At 40.6% G+C, this 18693-nt stretch overlaps 1 protein-coding gene across 2 annotated transcripts in view; it reads right to left on the reverse strand.

Moving 5' to 3' along the window:
* LOC108709947 (beta-1,3-glucosyltransferase) overlaps nucleotides 1-18353 on the reverse strand; it is a 204796-nt gene extending 186443 nt beyond the window's left edge. Inside the window, exon 1 of one of the 2 annotated variants that reach the window (XM_018250251.2) lies at nucleotides 18095-18353. In XM_018250251.2, the coding sequence (XP_018105740.1) occupies nucleotides 18095-18152 (58 nt within the window). In that variant the 5' untranslated portion in view covers nucleotides 18153-18353. The remainder of the gene's footprint in view (nucleotides 1-18094) is intronic. The other variant, XM_018250250.2, reaches the window with a different exon arrangement.
* Nucleotides 18354-18693: the final 340 nt, after the last annotated feature.

Raw genomic sequence — 18693 nt, forward strand, 5'->3', positions numbered from 1 at the left:
ATATCATTAATGCTTATTGGAAGCAAAACCAGCCTATTGGGTTTATTTAATGTTTAAATGAATTTCTAGTAGACTTAAGGCATGAAGACCCAAATTACGGAAATATCCATTATCCGGAAAACCCCAGGTCCCGAGCATTCTGGATAACAGGTCCCATACCTGTAGTAATATTGGTGTGTAGGCAGCCATCCCAGATAAGTTTGCCTGGTCATGTGCTTTCAGAAAGAGCCAGCACTTCCTGATGGAACTGCTTTCAGGTTTCTCCTACTCAATGTAACCGAAGGATTCTCAGTGGGACATGGATTTTTACTATTGAGTGCTGTTCTTATATCTACCAGAGAGCGGTTATCTGGTTACATTCCCATTGTTCTGCTGATGGGCTGCTGGGGAGGAAGAGAGGGGGGTAATATCATTCCAACTTTCAGTGCAGCAGTAAAGAGTGATTGAAGTTTATCAGAGCACAATTCGCATGACTGGAGGCACCAGGGAAACTGACAATATGTCTAGCCGCATGTCAGATTTCAAAATTAAATATAAAAAATCTACAAAGAATTTAAATTATCAAGTTTAACAGACTATACTGAATAAAACGTTTTACTTTTGCATATCCTGAACTTATGTTACTGATGTTATTTTCTTTCAGTACAACAGTCCTACACTGCTTTACGGCAGAGATTTTAGGTACGTTCTCGACATCGTAGCCAGTGTCCAACCAGACAAAAAAAAAATCAATTAAAAAGAGCTAAAAATGGAGGCTAAGTAAAAATATATTAATACAATGGAAGTGTGACTAATCTAGTGCACTGGTCCCTGTTCCTCAGTTTTGTAAGTAATTTAGTATCTCTGCAAGTGCATTTATTTAAAAAAAAAAAAATTTCCAGTGCAAAGTTATGATCATAAATTTGGTGAGCCACCAAAGGTTAGCTCCATAAGGTGGTACTAACTTTTTAACTCCGGTCATATTTTTCAAAAGCTGGCACCTCCCGACCTGGTAGCATTTCTTGGAATAAGCGTCTCCTGACCTGGACAATGGTTTCAACCTGAGGTCTTAGGAGAGAGAGATTGCCAAGACCACAACATTGGTTTCAGAGGCTTAAGCTGGCGAAAAACGCAAAGATCCGATGATTCGTAAGATTTTGGACCGTGTGTGGAGAGTCCCGACATTTTTTGTCCCATGGAGATCGGTCGTTTGGACAATCAGCCAGGTTAAAAGATTTCCGTTGGCTGACGATAAGATCTCTGCATGTATTGCCGATTGTACTATTTTCAGTGGGAGACTGTCACCAGCTTTTGTCAGACATAACTTTCGTACGATTGCTGTCAGGGGCAGAACATCGTCTGAATTGTTGTTTTACTACTTTATTTGATCGTAATGATTAGTGGCAGGTCGGGAGATGGGGGCGTCTGTTCGTTCTTCTGATATTGCAGGTAAATCTGCACGTCTATGGTCACCTTTAATCCTGCACTCATCTCCCCCCTTGCAGATTTTAAAAGGAGAGAGACTGCCCAGACCAACTCCCTTTTTAAAGGCATGAGCTAATAATGTCAGTAGAAGGTCTAGGGCAAAATAAACAGAAGCACTGACATCTATACATATAAATAAATAAAAACAAAAGAGAACACTATTCAAGCTTGTGACTAAATGGTATAATAATAAAGGTGTGTAATTGTGCAATGTCAATATGCCTTTAAGAGTCAAAGATTAGTTGGTTATTAAAGACAGAAGTGTATAAAGTACAAGGAGGTATTAACTAGTCCTTAAATAATTACACAACTTTCCAAAAGCCATAAAGGTACTCAAAACCATGGCTTAAGCTGGCCATAGACGCAAATATCTGATCTTCAGACCGTGTGTGGAGAGTCCCGACATTTTTCGTCCGGCGGAGATCGGTCGTTTGGTCGATCGGACAGGTTAAAAGATTTCTGTCGGCTGCCAATAATATCGTAAGATTTTCAGTGGGAAACTGTCACTAGTTTTGGTTGGACATAACTATCGTATGATTGCTGTCAGGGGTAGAACATTGTCTGATCTGTTCTTTTCTACTTTATTTGATCGGAATGGTTAGTGGCAGGTCGGGAGGTGGGGAAGTTCGATCGTACGTTGATTCATACGATCGGATCTTTGCGTCTGTGTTCAGCTTAAGTGTACTAGCCCAAAATTGTTTCTTCACATTTCTCACATTCAATGATGAAAAATGTCATAGAAAACATAATACCGTATATACTCGAGTATAAGCCGTCCCGAGTATAAGCCGAGGTACCTCATTTTACCTCCAAAAACTGGGAAAGCTTATTGACTCGAGTATAAGCCGAGGGTGAGAAATATAGCAGCTTCTGGTAAGTTTCAATAAAAAATTGAGGGTTTCTGCTCCCATTGGAGGTGCCGGCGTTTCGTTTTGGATCCTGGCGACCATTCTTGGAGACTATTCTTGGACGCCGGTGACTATTCTTGGACGACGGCGACCGTTTTTGCGTTTGACCCGAGTATAAGCCGAGGTAGAGTTTTTCAGCATATTTTGGGGGCTGAAAAACTCGGCTTATACTCAAATATATACGGTATATAAACAAATTCCTTGGGTCTGTGCATCTTGCCCTTGTTTTTATACAGGTAATCCGTTTATATGGAAACCCATTACCCAGAAAGTTGAAATAATTAACATTTTTTAAAATGTTTACCTTTTTCTCTGTAATAATAAAGCAGTATCTTGTATTTGATCCCAACTAGGACATAATCAGTCCTTCTTGGAAGCAAAACAAACAAATTGGGTTTAATCAATGTTGAAATTAGATTTTAGTAGATTTAGGGGATAATTTATCAAAATCCAAAAACTTCTGATAACTTTGGGTAAAATAGTCCAACCAAATCCACACAGATTTTTTAGGCTTATTTATCAATTTATTTATTTTTTTATAAATTTTTTAGAAAATTTCCTGTGCAAGAAAAAACGCGATAAAATCGTGAAAAAACTTAAATCGTATGAATTTTTCAGATTTGACACACAAAAGCCACCAACTCTTTGGATTATAGCACAAAACCCAGCGCAGATCAGGATATCTTCGGAACTTCTACAATTCCAATTCTGAAAAATTTTAGGTTTTTTTTTCACTAAAGAAAAAACCTCAAATTTTTTTTAGTTTTTGGCATTCGGACATTAATAAATAACCCCCTGCAAGTTTTCTGATCAAATTACGCAAAGACCCTCAGGTTCTGATCATTCTGGATAACAGGCCCCATACCTGCAAAACTTGAGGTGCGGAGCAGAACTCGCAAAGAAGTACTCCCTTACTGAGCACTATATATATATATATACACACACATGTAACGTACAAAAAATGTAAAAAAGCGACAGAATTAATTTTCAGTGCACACAGTAAGCTAATCCCTATACAGCCCATTGTGTTTAATATTAGATGAATAGGATAGAAACAATAGTAATGAACAGGCTGTATATGTGGCAGTTCATGCCAGTGCACAGAGTATAATTAAATCAATTTCTGGTGATTTGTGGCAGCATGGTTACAAACCTCCGATACACTACTGAAAGGTATAATGGGCTTTAATGTATATTTAATACACTACTTCTGGTCAGCATCTTCCAGCGTACATGTTGATTTGCAATTTCATTGCTCTCGTGCTTGAATTGTTGCTGGAAATGATCTACCAGAGAGATCCTACATAGAGAGATGCATTAATTCTATCAAATGAAGTACTATTACGGCGCACACACACGGAGGGTCATTCAAACCAACGGGATTGCCTGACAAGGTAATTTTCAGCACTTAAACTTGACGTTTGCCATAGCAACATGCCTAAAAAACTTATGCAATGCAATTAAGACTACGGTACTCGGTTTTATTATTTGTTTACTAAAATTGTCTTTCGCTGCGAATGTGTTAAGTATGGCAGACTGGATAAATTATAAATTCATTCTGATATGAGTCACAGTAACAGCTCAGGAAGGGAGACGAGAATCTCAGACTTTCGAGAAAAATTCTGCTCCGATTCATCACAATACATTTGTTATTATAAGCTTTTTATTTATATATCACTACCATATTATGCTGCTTTCTACAGACAATACATCAAATCAATTCCTGCTCAAGTACAATACCCAAGGCCATTAATACCTGACTTTGCTGTGCAATGCAGTTTTATGTGTTGCACTACATGGCAAGAGGCAACCATTTAATTCATTAAATTCTGTTCTTTACCCAAAGGAGTGGACACCAATGCTGAATTCAGAAAAAAAACCAATACCGGTAATAACAATAAAAATTTTTCAGCATTCAGCATTTGTTTCCACTGCCATGAATACAAACCCACAGGGCACAATGTCAAATTAAAGGAATACGATTCCCCCAGTAAGAATACCAACAGAGAGTTTATTTCATATTAAGTGGCATATTAAAGAATCTTCCCAAACTCACTGGAATATATAAGTAAATATTGCCATTTTGCATCTCTTACCTTGATCCCACATGTTGTCATGTAGTGATGTAGTGGCTGGTCCGAAACCCACGGGTCTGGCGGGTCCGGGTTGAGCTCTTCTCCTGCTCTCCCCGCACATGACCTAACATCAGGCGCTTAAATATATAGCTTCGCACCCGCCCCTTATGTGACATCACTGTGGGGCGGGCACTGGTCTATAAATATAGGAGGAACAGCGGCACAGGCCGGGTGCAGGTTGGGAGGGGGCGGTTTAGGGTCAGGTGCGGATCAAGACTTCTCGATCTGCACACCACTGTTGTGATGGACTGTGTGTACGGTTGCCTCCTGGCCGGTATTTTACCGGCCTGGTTGGTAAAAATGATGGCTGTTCCCAATGTCATTAATAGGGAAAAAAGATAAATATATAGAAAGGCCGGTATTTTTTTCCAGAAAAGGTGGCAACCCTATCTGTGTGCTGCCTCGGATGATCACCTGACCAGAAATACTGCAGCTCTACCTGTAATAGGAAGAAGTGCGGAAGCAAAAGACAGAACTTTGTCCATTAATTGGTTCATGTAACCTAACATACGGTTTGTTTGGTCCGTTGTGCGCACTGTGAATCGTAGGATCCCAAGGGGCGGCCCTTATTTCTTAAAATGGAAATTTTCTATTACATACTACTAAAAAAAGTATATTTTTATAAAAATGATTTATTTAAATGAAGCAGGGTTTTACATATGAGCTTTTTTAATGCAATATATTTTATAGATATTTACAGTTCAGGGTTATGTTTTCTTTTAACACTTGTATATATGTAACCTGCAGCAACACTACTGTGAAATCCATAAGTCAATTAACCCAATGGTCTATTTTTTGAACAGTGGAAGGAAAGCCCACCCAAACATGAGCAGAACACACAAACTGCACACAGTGCTCCACCAAAGACTAAAGTAATGCTAAACATACAGTAATGCTAAACATGCACTAGTGCTACAATAAAATCAGTTGGAATAACCAGCATCTTCCTCAACTGATATCACTTTACAATAGAGATTGCATAAATTAACGCAACTGGCTAGGGAATGCAGCAAAGAAGCAATGCAAGTTGCATTGCAACCACATGGAAATCAATGTCCACATACTCACACATATCAGATTTTACATTGTTTAAGCCTATGAAAATTGTCCCTTTAACATAAACATACCCACCAATGCTTGATGCGACTTACAGTTACATGTGAATTTCTCGTAGAGGCTTATCTATATATTGAAGCCCAAAATGTCAGTTCCCCAGGTCTCAAAAAGTGGCAGTATGATATATAACAGTCATTTACTCAAGGACTCGAAACAGTTCAGTTGTTTCAGCAAATCCACTGTCAGAATGACTAACGCTCTATAATCTAAACCTTCTTGAGGGTAAACTATACTTTTGAAGGTCCATACGAAGTTAGGATTCCTTGATCTAAATTTCAATGACATGAATTATAGTTCCTCTTCCCTCAGGCTAAAGCCTTTACTTGCAATTAATCAGTTCGGATTTTTTTTTTTGGTGTCACAGTCAACGAGCAAAATAATTGCCTTTGCAGTTTGATTTATTTTAAGTCAACAAAATGAAAGAACTATATCATTCTTTAAACTGTCACTACTGATAAAATATTTGGAGGAAGTGATAGCATGCAAGCCTATTAAACTGTAGCAATTATTTATTCTACAGATCTGAAAGGACCTATGGCAGCTCACAATGTATATTTATTTGTCACAGGGTTATAGTTTCAATCACTCCTATTAATTAACCATAAAGGGTCATTTATCAAGGTCAGTAGTGAGGCGCAAGTTGATCCAATTTGGGTGACCATTGTGGGTTTAAGTTGGGATCAGGTCAGACCAGAAAAGTGTCCTCAATCTCTGCTGTCAAAGAGACGCACACAGTTAGATACTGGTCTTACAATGGCAACATATTGTGGGTTATGTTTGGGTGCAGGTTCAGTTTTTTCTGACCTGCACATCATTACAGAGCAGGGTAGGGTGCAGAGTTAAAAAAAAAAAACCCTCTCCTGCACTTCAGAACATTTCTACAGAGTCCTTAACTCCCCAGATGAATACAATGCTGTCTCTGATCGGCATCACTGTATTCATAAGGGGGGGGGTGGCACATAGGTGTCCCACTTCCCTCCCATGTCCTATCTTGCAAGTTATTTAGATGGGCTTATTAGGGAACACAGGGAGGGCTGCTTTGCACCCGCCAGCGCTTCACTCTGCACCTAACCATAGTCCGGTCTGGCACTATGTGCCATATGCCGCCATACCTTGGATGCAAATGCTTTTTAAATTAGCACAAAGAGACCCTTTGGTGTCTCTAAGTGCTTTTGCACTTGCATCAAGGGGTCAATGTAAACAATTCCTCTAATGCAGTGATCCCCAATAAGTGGCTCCCAAGCAACATGTTGATAACCAGGTCCTTTTGATGTTGCTCCCAGTGGCCTCAAAGCAGCTGCCCATTTTTGGATTTCTGACTTGAAGGCAAGTTTTTGAGGCATGTAAAAACATGTGTTGGGCCGTACACCATGTGTACTGACAAACTTACCCATCAATACTCTGCCAGTCAACATAGAGACTTATTTGGCACCCTAGGAAGAATTTCATGCATGTGTTGCTACATAACTTTTACATTCAAATGCAGCTCACAGGTAAAAAAAGATTGGGGACCCATACTCCATGTCAAATTGGCCCGCTACTGATGTCAGAAAAGGGGTGGGACGAGCAGGTGCACAGCTATAAAAACGGAAGCCGGTAGTATAAGGTGGCCACCCTCAAATGGGGGTGCGAGGTCGGCCCAAACCTGCCTGACCCGCGGGTAATGGGCCGGCCCGCACATCACTAATCCACACCCATCCATAGGTTAATAAGCTGTCGGCAGATTTTATCAGTTTTGTATGGCCACCTTAAAGCGGACCTGTCACCCACACATAAAAAGCTGTATAATAAAAGTCTTTTTCAAACTGACCATGAAACTCACATTTTTTTTCATTAAAACAACTGTTATAAATGCATTTAATAATCACAGCTGTCAATAACATATTGACTGCCAATTGCTTTAACTTTCTGTTTTGCACTTCCTAGATGTCCCTGCACTCCCCACATTCCTTCCTCACCATCTAAGTTTGTAGCCAGTGCAGGGGCATGTTCATCTTGTCCTACATTCTAAATACGATTTTGGGATAATGCAAATCTTTCCTTAACAACAGGGTTTAAAAAATGGCTGCTGCCTAATTGCTGTGAATGTGAATCCCAAGACACAAAGAAACAGGATTTAAATAATTTATATAATTTACCTCCCAACATTTTGGAAGTTAAAGAGGGCCAAAAAAATTTTTCCCGGACGTAGCGCAGCAATTTTTTGACCACACCCCTTTATGTGGCCACACCCCCTAATTACCATGTTTGTTTTACAAAATTTGGCAGGTTATGAAAGTTTGAAAATATTTCTCCTTATCTAAATTATCAAAATTGTTACAAAGTATCTTATTTGCACCTGTTAGCTGTTCTGGGCTCTCTGCTAAAAGCCAATTAAGTGAGAAACTTTGTTTCTTTTTCTGGCTGTTCAGTGCATAGAAAAGAGGGACTTTCCAGAACAAATGAGGGACTGCGGGTTGAGCTGTCAAAAGAGGGACTGTCCCTCCGAAAAAGGGACAGTTGGGAGGTATGATATAGTGTAAGTAAAGTTTATTTTGCTTGACTAACATAATAAAATAGGATTTGGAATGATTTCTTAGGGTGACAGGTCTACTAAGATCAATATAAAGACAACAGGAACTTTATACTATTAGGTAGCTGGCTAAGAATCTCTAATCTTGTCATTAAAAGTAGTTTTAGAATTTGAACTCGCCTTGTTATTCCACTTCAAACCTCCACAATCACATTGTATTGACAGATTACTTAAATCTGTCTATAGCTGCCACTATAGTCACTGTCAAGTTAAATCCCCAATATATTATAAAAAGATGCAAGGCATGCTGTACATTTCACACAGCTTTTCATATATCACTGTGCTTCTTCCTCAAATGAAGAGGGAGAAACAGGCAAAAACATTCTTCATTGTTTCCACAATACAAGCCTCAGCTCTAAGGATGCTCTAGCGATTCAGCAAAAGCAGCAATCAAAAGGCTTTTAATAAATCTCTGGTTTATGAGCTGTTGATTTCTTTTATTTCTTGTTGAGAAATTCTATTTGCTAGTTATTATTATACATGCATTTTTTCCTGCATGGGGGGGAAAGGGTACAGGATTCACTTTTAGTTATAAATTCACGTCAAAATCTATGGGTGGAACTATATTGCCAGGAAGCTGTTGAAAGCCTAATTAGATTACAATAAAACAAAATATATTTTACAATGTTTAATTCAACAATTAATAGTCCAAATTAGAGGGTCATTTAAAGGCGACCCCCGTCAAAATCCTATTTTATCACATTAGTCAAGCAAAATTAACTTTCATTACACTATATAAATTATTTGAATCTTGTTTCCTTCAGTCTGGGAATTCATAATTATAACAAGCAGGTAGGAGCCATTTTGTGGACACTGTTATTAAGGAAAGCCTAGCATCACCTTAGAATCTTGTTTTGCACCAGAATGGGGGACCTGATGTCCATCCCCATGCCCTGGCTATACAATTAAATGGTTAAGAGAACTGGGGAATGTGGGGAGAGCAGTGACATCTAGAAAGTGCTGAATGGAAAATGAAAGCAATTGTCTGCCCTGCCCCTAAGGCATAGAGGAGGGGCAGACAATATTTGATTGACAGTTGAGATTTTTAAATGAGCTTACAACAGCTATGAATGCTTTTATAAAAAATAGAAAGTGGATTTTATATTTAATTTGAATAGGACTTTTACTATACAGATTTTTGTGTCTGGGTGACAGGTCCACTTTAAAAACAGGAAGGCAGGGTGTGAAGTGCAAAAAATGAGTGCGACATTGTACTTGTTAGGGATGCACTGAATCCACTATTTTGGATTCGGCCGAACCACTGAATCCTTTGCGAAAGATTTGGCAGAATACCGAACCGAATCCTAATTTGCATATGCAAATTAGGGGTGGGAAGGAGAATTAGGATTCGGATTTGGTTCGGCCAGGCAGAAGGATTCGGACGAATCCGTATCCTGCTGAAAAAGGGGTGGGAAGGGGAATTAGGATTCGGATTTGGTTCGGCCAGGCAGAAGGATTCGGAGGAATCAGAATCCTGCTGAAAAAGGCCGAATCCTGGCCAAATCCCAAACCGAATCCTGGATTCGTTACATCCCTAGTACTTGTACTCTTGCAGTGGCACAATGTGCATGAGCATCAAACAGCCTGCTCTCATATACTGTGCACAAGTGCATACACTGAAGCAACGGAAACCTGGAAATACCATTGCTGCTGCTGACTTAGTGGGTCTAAATGATGGCTGCACAGATACAATGCAGGGGTGTATCTATAGAGGAAGCAGACCCTGCGTCTGCAGGGGGCCCCAGGAGGTATAGGGGCCCCAGGAGGTATAGGGGCCCCATGAGGCCCTAATTCATATTCAATTTGAATAAATATTGGTAAAACAGGTCAACCTCTAGACATTGTGGGGGGCTGAAAAATCATTTGCTGTGGGACCCAGTAATATCTAGTTATGCCACTGATACAATGCAAAATATCTGTGAATACACAAATCAGCTTCATATCCTGTTGGGCTTTTAAAGGCCTTGAAATCATCCTGCACCAGGAAGGTTTACTGCTAAATACTATAAAACAAGGAATCTTCAAGGAATTTACACCGCAATCGTTCCTAGAGGTTTCCCCAACCAATAACAGATAATATTTGCAGTTCAGTTAACTTAAAATCCTTGGCACCTGGGCTGAACTCCTACTCACTACTCCTCTCAATGGATTCATGGAACGTTTTCAACAGGCTGAACTAGAGATGCTCTGGAATATTCACATTTCTTAAAGAGGTGAGGCAATCCTGCACAGCTCATCTGGCACAGGTATCAATGTTGGGTTCTTGTGATCAAACTAATTCAAATCCAGGGATGGACTTCCTGGAGATGCCCTCTATCTCCTCCACAAACAAGCCTCTAGATCTGGCAAACAGAACCATCTTGCATTCTACTTACACTGTCATCACTATCGAGCTAAATATTCTATTAACTATAGGTAATTATACAGGATTACTTGTCTATGGATGCAGTGGCTCCATAGACTTAATGAAATATATTCCCTGAGACTCAATGAAATGTATTCCATGCCTAGTTACAGTTAAGTGAAAATGAAATCCTATTATTTAACTGTTTTGCTTGACTTTTTATTGTGTTGAATTTTCATAAAGGAATATGTGTATTCAATTTAGAACCATAGTTAACCATTCCAAAAGTCTTTTCCTTGAGTTGTGTTTGCATGTCATCCCTTACTATTTTTCTTTTTTTCTATATTTACTTATTTTTGACAGTGCACACAAACATACCAAACAAACCATACAGGTTGGGTCACATGGGCCAATTAACAGACCAAGTTCTGTCTTTTGCTTCCACACTTCTTCCTGTTACAATCAGAGCTGCAGTATTTCTGGTAAGTTGATCTCTGAGGCAGCACACAGACCATCACGAAATGGTGGTTCAAGGCAAGAGTTGTAAAAGGGCAATATTTACTTAAATGTATAGATCAGTTTGGTAAGATTCTTTTAATATGCCACTTAATATGATGTAAACTATCTGTTGCTTAAGTGTTCATTTTGGGGGTAAAGTTTTCCTTTAAGTCTACTAGAAAATCATGTAAAAATTAAATAAACTCAATAGGCTGGTTCTGCTTCCAATAAGGATTAATTATATCTTAGTTGGGATCAAGTAAAATGTACTGTTTTATTAATACAGAAAAAAAGGAAATCGTTTTTAAAACTTTGGATTTTTTGGATAAAACGGAGTTTATGGGAGACATTTCTTAATTCGGAGCTTTCTGGATAACAGGTTTCCGGATACTTGTATGTGGAGTGTTGCCCATTAATATGACGTTTATGGACTAAAAACAGAAAGGGAGGATGCTAGAGATAGATCTAGGAAATTACAGCAATCTTATGGGCTAAGCAGCTGAATATTCACCAATGATTATAGTCAAGTTGTCATGATATATTTTTACTGAAAATGGACCCATTTGCCGTTAGATGATTTATTAGTGAAAATGACAGGTGCCTAGAGTGGAAATTTTTTCCTTTCTGTCTATTCAGCTAGACACACGATTCCCAATATTAATAGCTTCAGGGAGGGGGGTTTTATGCTGGTTAAATTAAGAGAGATTGTTGGCTACAGAAGACTACCATGAATTAATGCAAAATATTAATTTGCAAAGTTGTATTAATACATTATATTTTAAGCTGCAAATCAGCGTGTGTGATCACAGTAACCATATTGGTGTGGATAAATGTAAACTTCAAAGGAGGGACTTGAATCAAACTGGTGACAATCTTAAGACTGATGGTTCAAAAAGAATATGTGAGGACCTTGTCGTTTAGATGGAATTCCACATTGGTTACAAATCACATGCAATGATTTGATTGGTGTTCAATCAGAGTCAGAATGATCTTTTATGCAAGGAACTATGTGACTGAATACAGAATGATATGCTCTGTGATGAATCTTGATCAGCTGATAAGTTAGCTGGATAAGATTCATAATTATCAGGGATTTTTCATTGACCCGCACCCGCCCACCTTCAGCCTGTGCCCGCCCGCACTTCCGGGTTCCTTTTATAGACCCGCGCCGACCCACCCTGCCGATGACGTCACAAAAGGGGCGGGGTGAGCAGACATGCGGCTATAAAGCCGGAAGTCGAAAACAGCATTTGAAGAGCAGTGCGAGGTCAACCCGAACCGTCACAGTGGCACTGACTGGTTGTGTGACGTTTAAACACAGTGAACACTTTGGGGGTTATGTAATAAAGGGCACTAAGTTTGACCAGGAGCAGTAACCCAGAGCAACCAATCAGCAGATAGAATATACTGGTCACCTGTTTAAAAGCAAATATCTTATTGCTGCTTTGGTTTACTGACCCTGGGCAAACACAGAGCCTTATATTTCATAAAGGGGTTTGGGTTTTATTTGCTCTTAGGGTCCCAGCTGGTTTGAAAGGCAGAGATGTTTTATTTTTGGGGTGATTTGCTACATTAAAGTTCAAAAAAAGCCTTATACAACTGGCCAAGTTGCCAATACGTTAGGCACCCCCTGGTGAATCCAAATGCTAAAATGTATCCCCGAGCTGCCCCTTCTAAGTTAACAAATCACCAACCTAAGCAAAAAAAAAAGGAACGACCACACTGCATTGTTTCTTAAGGTGGCCATATACGGGCCGATAAAAGCTGCCGACAGACTGAGTCGGCAGCTTATTGGCCCGTGTATGGGGGCCCCCGACGGGCTTCCCCGATCGAGATCTGGCCTTCTCGATCGGATGGGACTAAAAATCCCGTCGGATCGCGGCTGCATCTGTTCGTTGATGCGGTCCCGCGATCCGACCGCCTGTTCGCGTTCGCTAGGATCCGATCGTTGGGCCCTAGGGCCCACGATCAGATCAGCCCGATATTGCCCACCTCAAGGTGGGCATATAGGAGGGAGAATCGCTCGTTTGGCGACATCGCCACCTTTACTTCTCACCATCGCCCTCAGCAAATCGGGAAACTTTATAAACTCTGATTTAAACTTGATTGAGGTTATTTTACTCAATCTTGTTTATTTTCTCAATCGTTAGAATATTGACCCAAAAACTTGAATCGTACAAACTTGGTCATGGGGAAAAAAAACCCTAAATTGCACTGGAAATAGCACTATTCCATTAATTGTTTTTTACAAAAAAGAACTTTAGCTTGAATGTTGAAAATACACCTCCCAATGACTGCTATTAATGCTCGCTGGGTTTTAGCTATTTTATTGTGCGTTTTTGCCGCAACTTACTCAAATCGTGGGGAAAAAATAAAACTCGAACTGTAATAAATAGGTCCCTTAGACATCAACGTGTGCAGTCGAATAAGTTGGTGGAACGGCTCAGCATTTTCCCTCCAGGCCAGTACAGCACAGAGAAAAATATAAGTGGCTTCACAGGAGAGACACCCCAAGTGAACTGGGTTTTCCTGGTTGTTTCTCTACTTTAAAGGAACCGTAACACCAAAAAATGAAAGTGTTTTAAAATAATGAAAATATCACAAACTGTTGCCCTGAATTGGTAAAACTGCTGTGTTTGATTCAGAAACACTACTATAGTTCATATAAACAAGCTGCTGTGTAGCAATGGCGGAAATTGAAAAAAGGCTATATGGCACAGGTTAAATAGTGGATAACAGATAATACCATTATGCTCTACAGAGCTTATCTGCTGTGTAACCTGAGCCTTTTCTCCTTTGAATGGCTGCCTCCATTGCTACACAACAGCTTATTTATATACCGTATATACTCGAGTATAAGCAGAGTTTTTCAGCCCCCAAAATATGCTGAAAAACTCTACCTCGGCCGGCTCAAGCGCAAAAACGGTCGCCGGCGTCTAAGAATAGTCGCGGGTGCCTAAGAATAGTCGCCGGCGTCCAAGAATAGTCGCTGGCGTCCCAGAATAGTCACCGTTGTCCAAGAATAGTCTCCAAGAATGCCACCATCGCCCTCAGCAAATCGGGAAACTTTATAAACTCTGATTTAAACTTGATTGAGGTTATTTTACTCAATCTTGTTTATTTTCTCAATCGTTAGAATATTGACCCAAAAACTTGAATCGTACAAACTTGGTCATGGGGAAAAAAAACCCTAAATTGCACTGGAAATAGCACTATTCCATTAATTGTTTTTTACAAAAAAGAACTTTAGCTTGAATGTTGAAAATACACCTCCCAATGACTGCTATTAATGCTCGCTGGGTTTTAGCTATTTTATTGTGCGTTTTTGCCGCAACTTACTCAAATCGTGGGGAAAAAATAAAACTCGAACTGTAATAAATAGGTCCCTTAGACATCAACGTGTGCAGTCGAATAAGTTGGTGGAACGGCTCAGCATTTTCCCTCCAGGCCAGTACAGCACAGAGAAAAATATAAGTGGCTTCACAGGAGAGACACCCCAAGTGAACTGGGTTTTCCTGGTTGTTTCTCTACTTTAAAGGAACCGTAACACCAAAAAATGAAAGTGTTTTAAAATAATGAAAATATCACAAACTGTTGCCCTGAATTGGTAAAACTGCTGTGTTTGATTCAGAAACACTACTATAGTTCATATAAACAAGCTGCTGTGTAGCAATGGCGGAAATTGAAAAAAGGCTATATGGCACAGGTTAAATAGTGGATAACAGATAATACCATTATGCTCTACAGAGCTTATCTGCTGTGTAACCTGAGCCTTTTCTCCTTTGAATGGCTGCCTCCATTGCTACACAACAGCTTATTTATATACCGTATATACTCGAGTATAAGCAGAGTTTTTCAGCCCCCAAAATATGCTGAAAAACTCTACCTCGGCCGGCTCAAGCGCAAAAACGGTCGCCGGCGTCTAAGAATAGTCGCGGGTGCCTAAGAATAGTCGCCGGCGTCCAAGAATAGTCGCTGGCGTCCCAGAATAGTCACCGTTGTCCAAGAATAGTCTCCAAGAATATTCGCCGGCATCCAAGAATAGTCTCCAAGAATATTCGCCGGCATCCAAGAATAGTCTCCAAGAATATTCGCCGGCATCCAAAAACGAGATGCCAGCACCCAGCAGAAACCCTCAATTTTTTGATTGAAACTTACCAGAAGCTGCTGCATTTCTCACCCTAGGCTTATACTCGAGTCAATAAGCTTTCCCAGTTTTTGGAGATAAAATTAGGTACCTCGGCTTATCTCGGGACGGCTTATACGATCAAACTATTTGCGGTAAATCCTTCAACTTCGATATTCAAAGTCAAAGGATTTACATTCGGCAGTCGAATATTGACGGTTAATTAACCCTCGCTATTCGACCCTATGTAAATCTGCCCCTAAGTCTTCAAAAAAAATCACTTAAACATTAAATAAACCCCAATAGGCGGGTTAGGCGAGAAAAATTAATTAATTTGGATACACTGGTGTCTATGGGAGAATGTCTTTCCATAATTCGAGCTTTCTAGATAATGGGTAATAAATAATAATGGGTAATAGATAATGGGTAGCGATGGGTAAGCCGACCCGATACCCGCGGGCGTCGAGCCGACCGCACATGCTTCTTCTCGGGTGGCAGGTGGGTGCGGATTGAGGCCTTCTCCTGCTCTCCACTCCCTGTCAAATGCCAGCTTCCGACTTCCGGTTTGTCTTTTATAGATGCTGCGCCTGCTTGCCCCGCCCCTTTTGTGACATCATCGACGGGACGGTCAGCGCGGGTCTATGAAAGCAACCCGGAAGTGCGGATGCAGGCGGGCACGGGCCAAGGGAGGGCGGGTTAGGGTGGGTGAAATCCCGACCTGCACATCACTAGTTTCCAGATAACAAATTCCATACCTGTATTTCTATATAGTTGTCTATTATTAGGCCTCACCTTTATGCCATTCTTTTATTCCCTCTGATCTGCAAACATGGCAAAAAATCTTTATTGGGCTGATCTGTAACATTCACATTTCTGCACGTGGTATAAATGACGGAACATCCATCTCTTTATATCATGAGTAACCAACACGGACAGTGAGTTATTTATAGCCATAAAGTAGCCATACATAGCCCATAACCACAATAAAGCCACTTAAAAAAAAGAAAATATATTATGGGACCTGTATCCCATAATCAATACACAAACACAAGGCATACATCAATATACAACCACAATCAATAGTGCTTATGAGCATACAGTTAAAGCTGCTCTATATGACAAATGTATTAACCTACCACCATTAATCAATGTATAGTATCATGTCTTATAAGTTTCAGAATCTATTCAACAACATAAATGCAGAAAGGAATAGATACACCAACTCAAATGGATAATAAAGACAGAGCCGGGTGCAGGGGGTGATATTTTGCTGCTGTCATTAAGATCTCAAAGGGCAGTATTTCAGCTCATTGTATCTGCAGGTTAAGTAGAGCTGGGGATCCGCTTAGATATATTACATTAGATCCAAAACAAACCTTCAGAGCGGCAGTAAAACAGAAGCATGCTGATACAGCAAGAGCAAAATAAATGTGTTTGTGGGTATGTAATACAAGCTACTGTGTATAGCGTTCCATTTGTAGGAATAAAGCAGAGACAGATGAACGGGAATCCAGCACCATAAATGCTTCTCTACACAAAGCGATGGGAATAATGAAGCAGATCCGTAGTGGACTGCCCAGCACACAGCTGTCACTCGTAATGAAAGAAAACGAAAAGCAACTTTCCAATGTACATCAGTTAGAATTGATCAGTGGTTTGCAAGTTATTTGTAAAGGTACTGGAAGCAGTGTTCATCTGGCTGTACTATCAGTTCTGACTCCTGAAGTGTCAGAAGCTAGAGGACAGAAAAGTATAAACAAAACTGCTGCCAGTTGCAATGACATTAATAAAATAACTTCAACACCATTTACATAAAAACTACAGTGGTCTCAGCAATTTCGACTGAAAGCAGGATCTGTCTGGCTGTCCCTATTCTCTGTACTATCAGTTCTGACTCCTGAACTGTCAGAATCCAGAGGACAGAAAGGGATAAAAAAAACTACTGCCAGTTGCAATGACATTGACAAAATAACTTCAACACCATTTTCATATAACCTACAGCAGTCTGTGCAATATCTATAGAAAGCAGGATCTGTCTGGCTGTCTCTATTGTCTGTACTATCAGTTCTGACTCCTGAAGTGTCAGAAGCTAAAGATAGAAAGGGATAAACAAAACTGCTGCCAGTTGCAATGACATTGATAAAATAACTTCAATACCATTAATATATAACCTACAGCGGTCTGTGCAATTCCTATAGAAAGCAGGATCTGTCTGGCTGTCTATTGTCTGTACTATCAGTTCTGACTCCTGCAGTGTCAGAAGCTGAGGACAGAAAGAGATAAACAAAACTGCTGTCAGTTCAATGACATTGATAAAATAACTTCAACACCATGTACATATAAACTACAGTGGTCTCGGCAATTTCGCTGAAAGCAGGATCTGACTGGCTGTCTCTTTTCTCTGTACTATCAGTTCTGACTCCTGAAGTGTCAGAATCCAGAGGACAGAAAGGGGTAAACAATACTGCTGCCAGTTGCAATGACATTAACAAAATAACTTCAACACCATTAACATATAAAATACAGTCTGTGCAATATCTATAGAAAGCAGGATCTGGCAGGCTGTCTCTATTGTCTGTACTATCAGTTCTGACTCCTGAACATAATAACTTGCAGACCACTGAGGATTGTCACTGAACACAACAAAGACGCTTACAATTGCCAATACAACTGCTTTTGGCTGGAGATTCCCTTTAAACAGAGGCCAGCTGAGTTTGTGCGCTTGTTTCACCCCATGTTGTCCTGACAAGTCGCCGTCTCTCCGCCTGGAACAGTTGGGGTTAAAGGGACAATGAGGGGAGAGAATAAAGTTGAAAGTAACGGGATCTCCAGCTCTAGTAACACAAACTCAAAGTGCCCACAGGAGCCAATAGACACGGGACAGCAGCAGTGAGTAGAGAGAGAGAGAAGCGCTACACAGCCGGTACTTACTGGGAAGGCAGCAAGACAGGAAGAGAGCAGCGGAGGGGAGGCAGTCGCCGAGCAACATGATCCCTCACTGCACTTCCTACCGGGGAGAGGAGGCTGCAGCCCCGCTGGATAATGTTGGCGCTGTCTCCTTGTGTATAGAAGAGAGTTCCGGAGAAGCCGCTCTCACATTCCTCACTGCCGCCTGTACTCTGCCACATCAAGTCACAATAAGACCCGGGGCTGGCACGCGCTTGAAAGAAGCTCGCTGATTGGCCGCTGGCGAGTACATTCTACTTGGCCGCCGGAATCTCTGCTCCGATTGGGTATAAATAGACTGGGCGGGTATTGTGTTGGGAATTAATGAGGCGCTCGGAATAAAGTTTTTGGGGGGCGGGACTGTGTGAAGGACTGTCAGTGTGAGGCCCCATACACGAGCTGACCGAGTCTGCAGCTTATTGGGCCGCCGTTAGAAATCACGGGTCATACATTTTCGGGCCCCTAAGCCCCGCCCACTGCACATCACAGTTAAAAGACCACACAGACATCAGCGTTAAAAAAGGTAACCCCCCCCCCCACACACACACACAAGTTATAAAAAGCTATTGGATTCAGGACTTCAA

Source organism: Xenopus laevis, chromosome 2S (genome assembly GCF_017654675.1).
Source record: "Xenopus laevis strain J_2021 chromosome 2S, Xenopus_laevis_v10.1, whole genome shotgun sequence".
Classification (NCBI taxonomy): Eukaryota; Metazoa; Chordata; class Amphibia; order Anura; family Pipidae; genus Xenopus; species Xenopus laevis.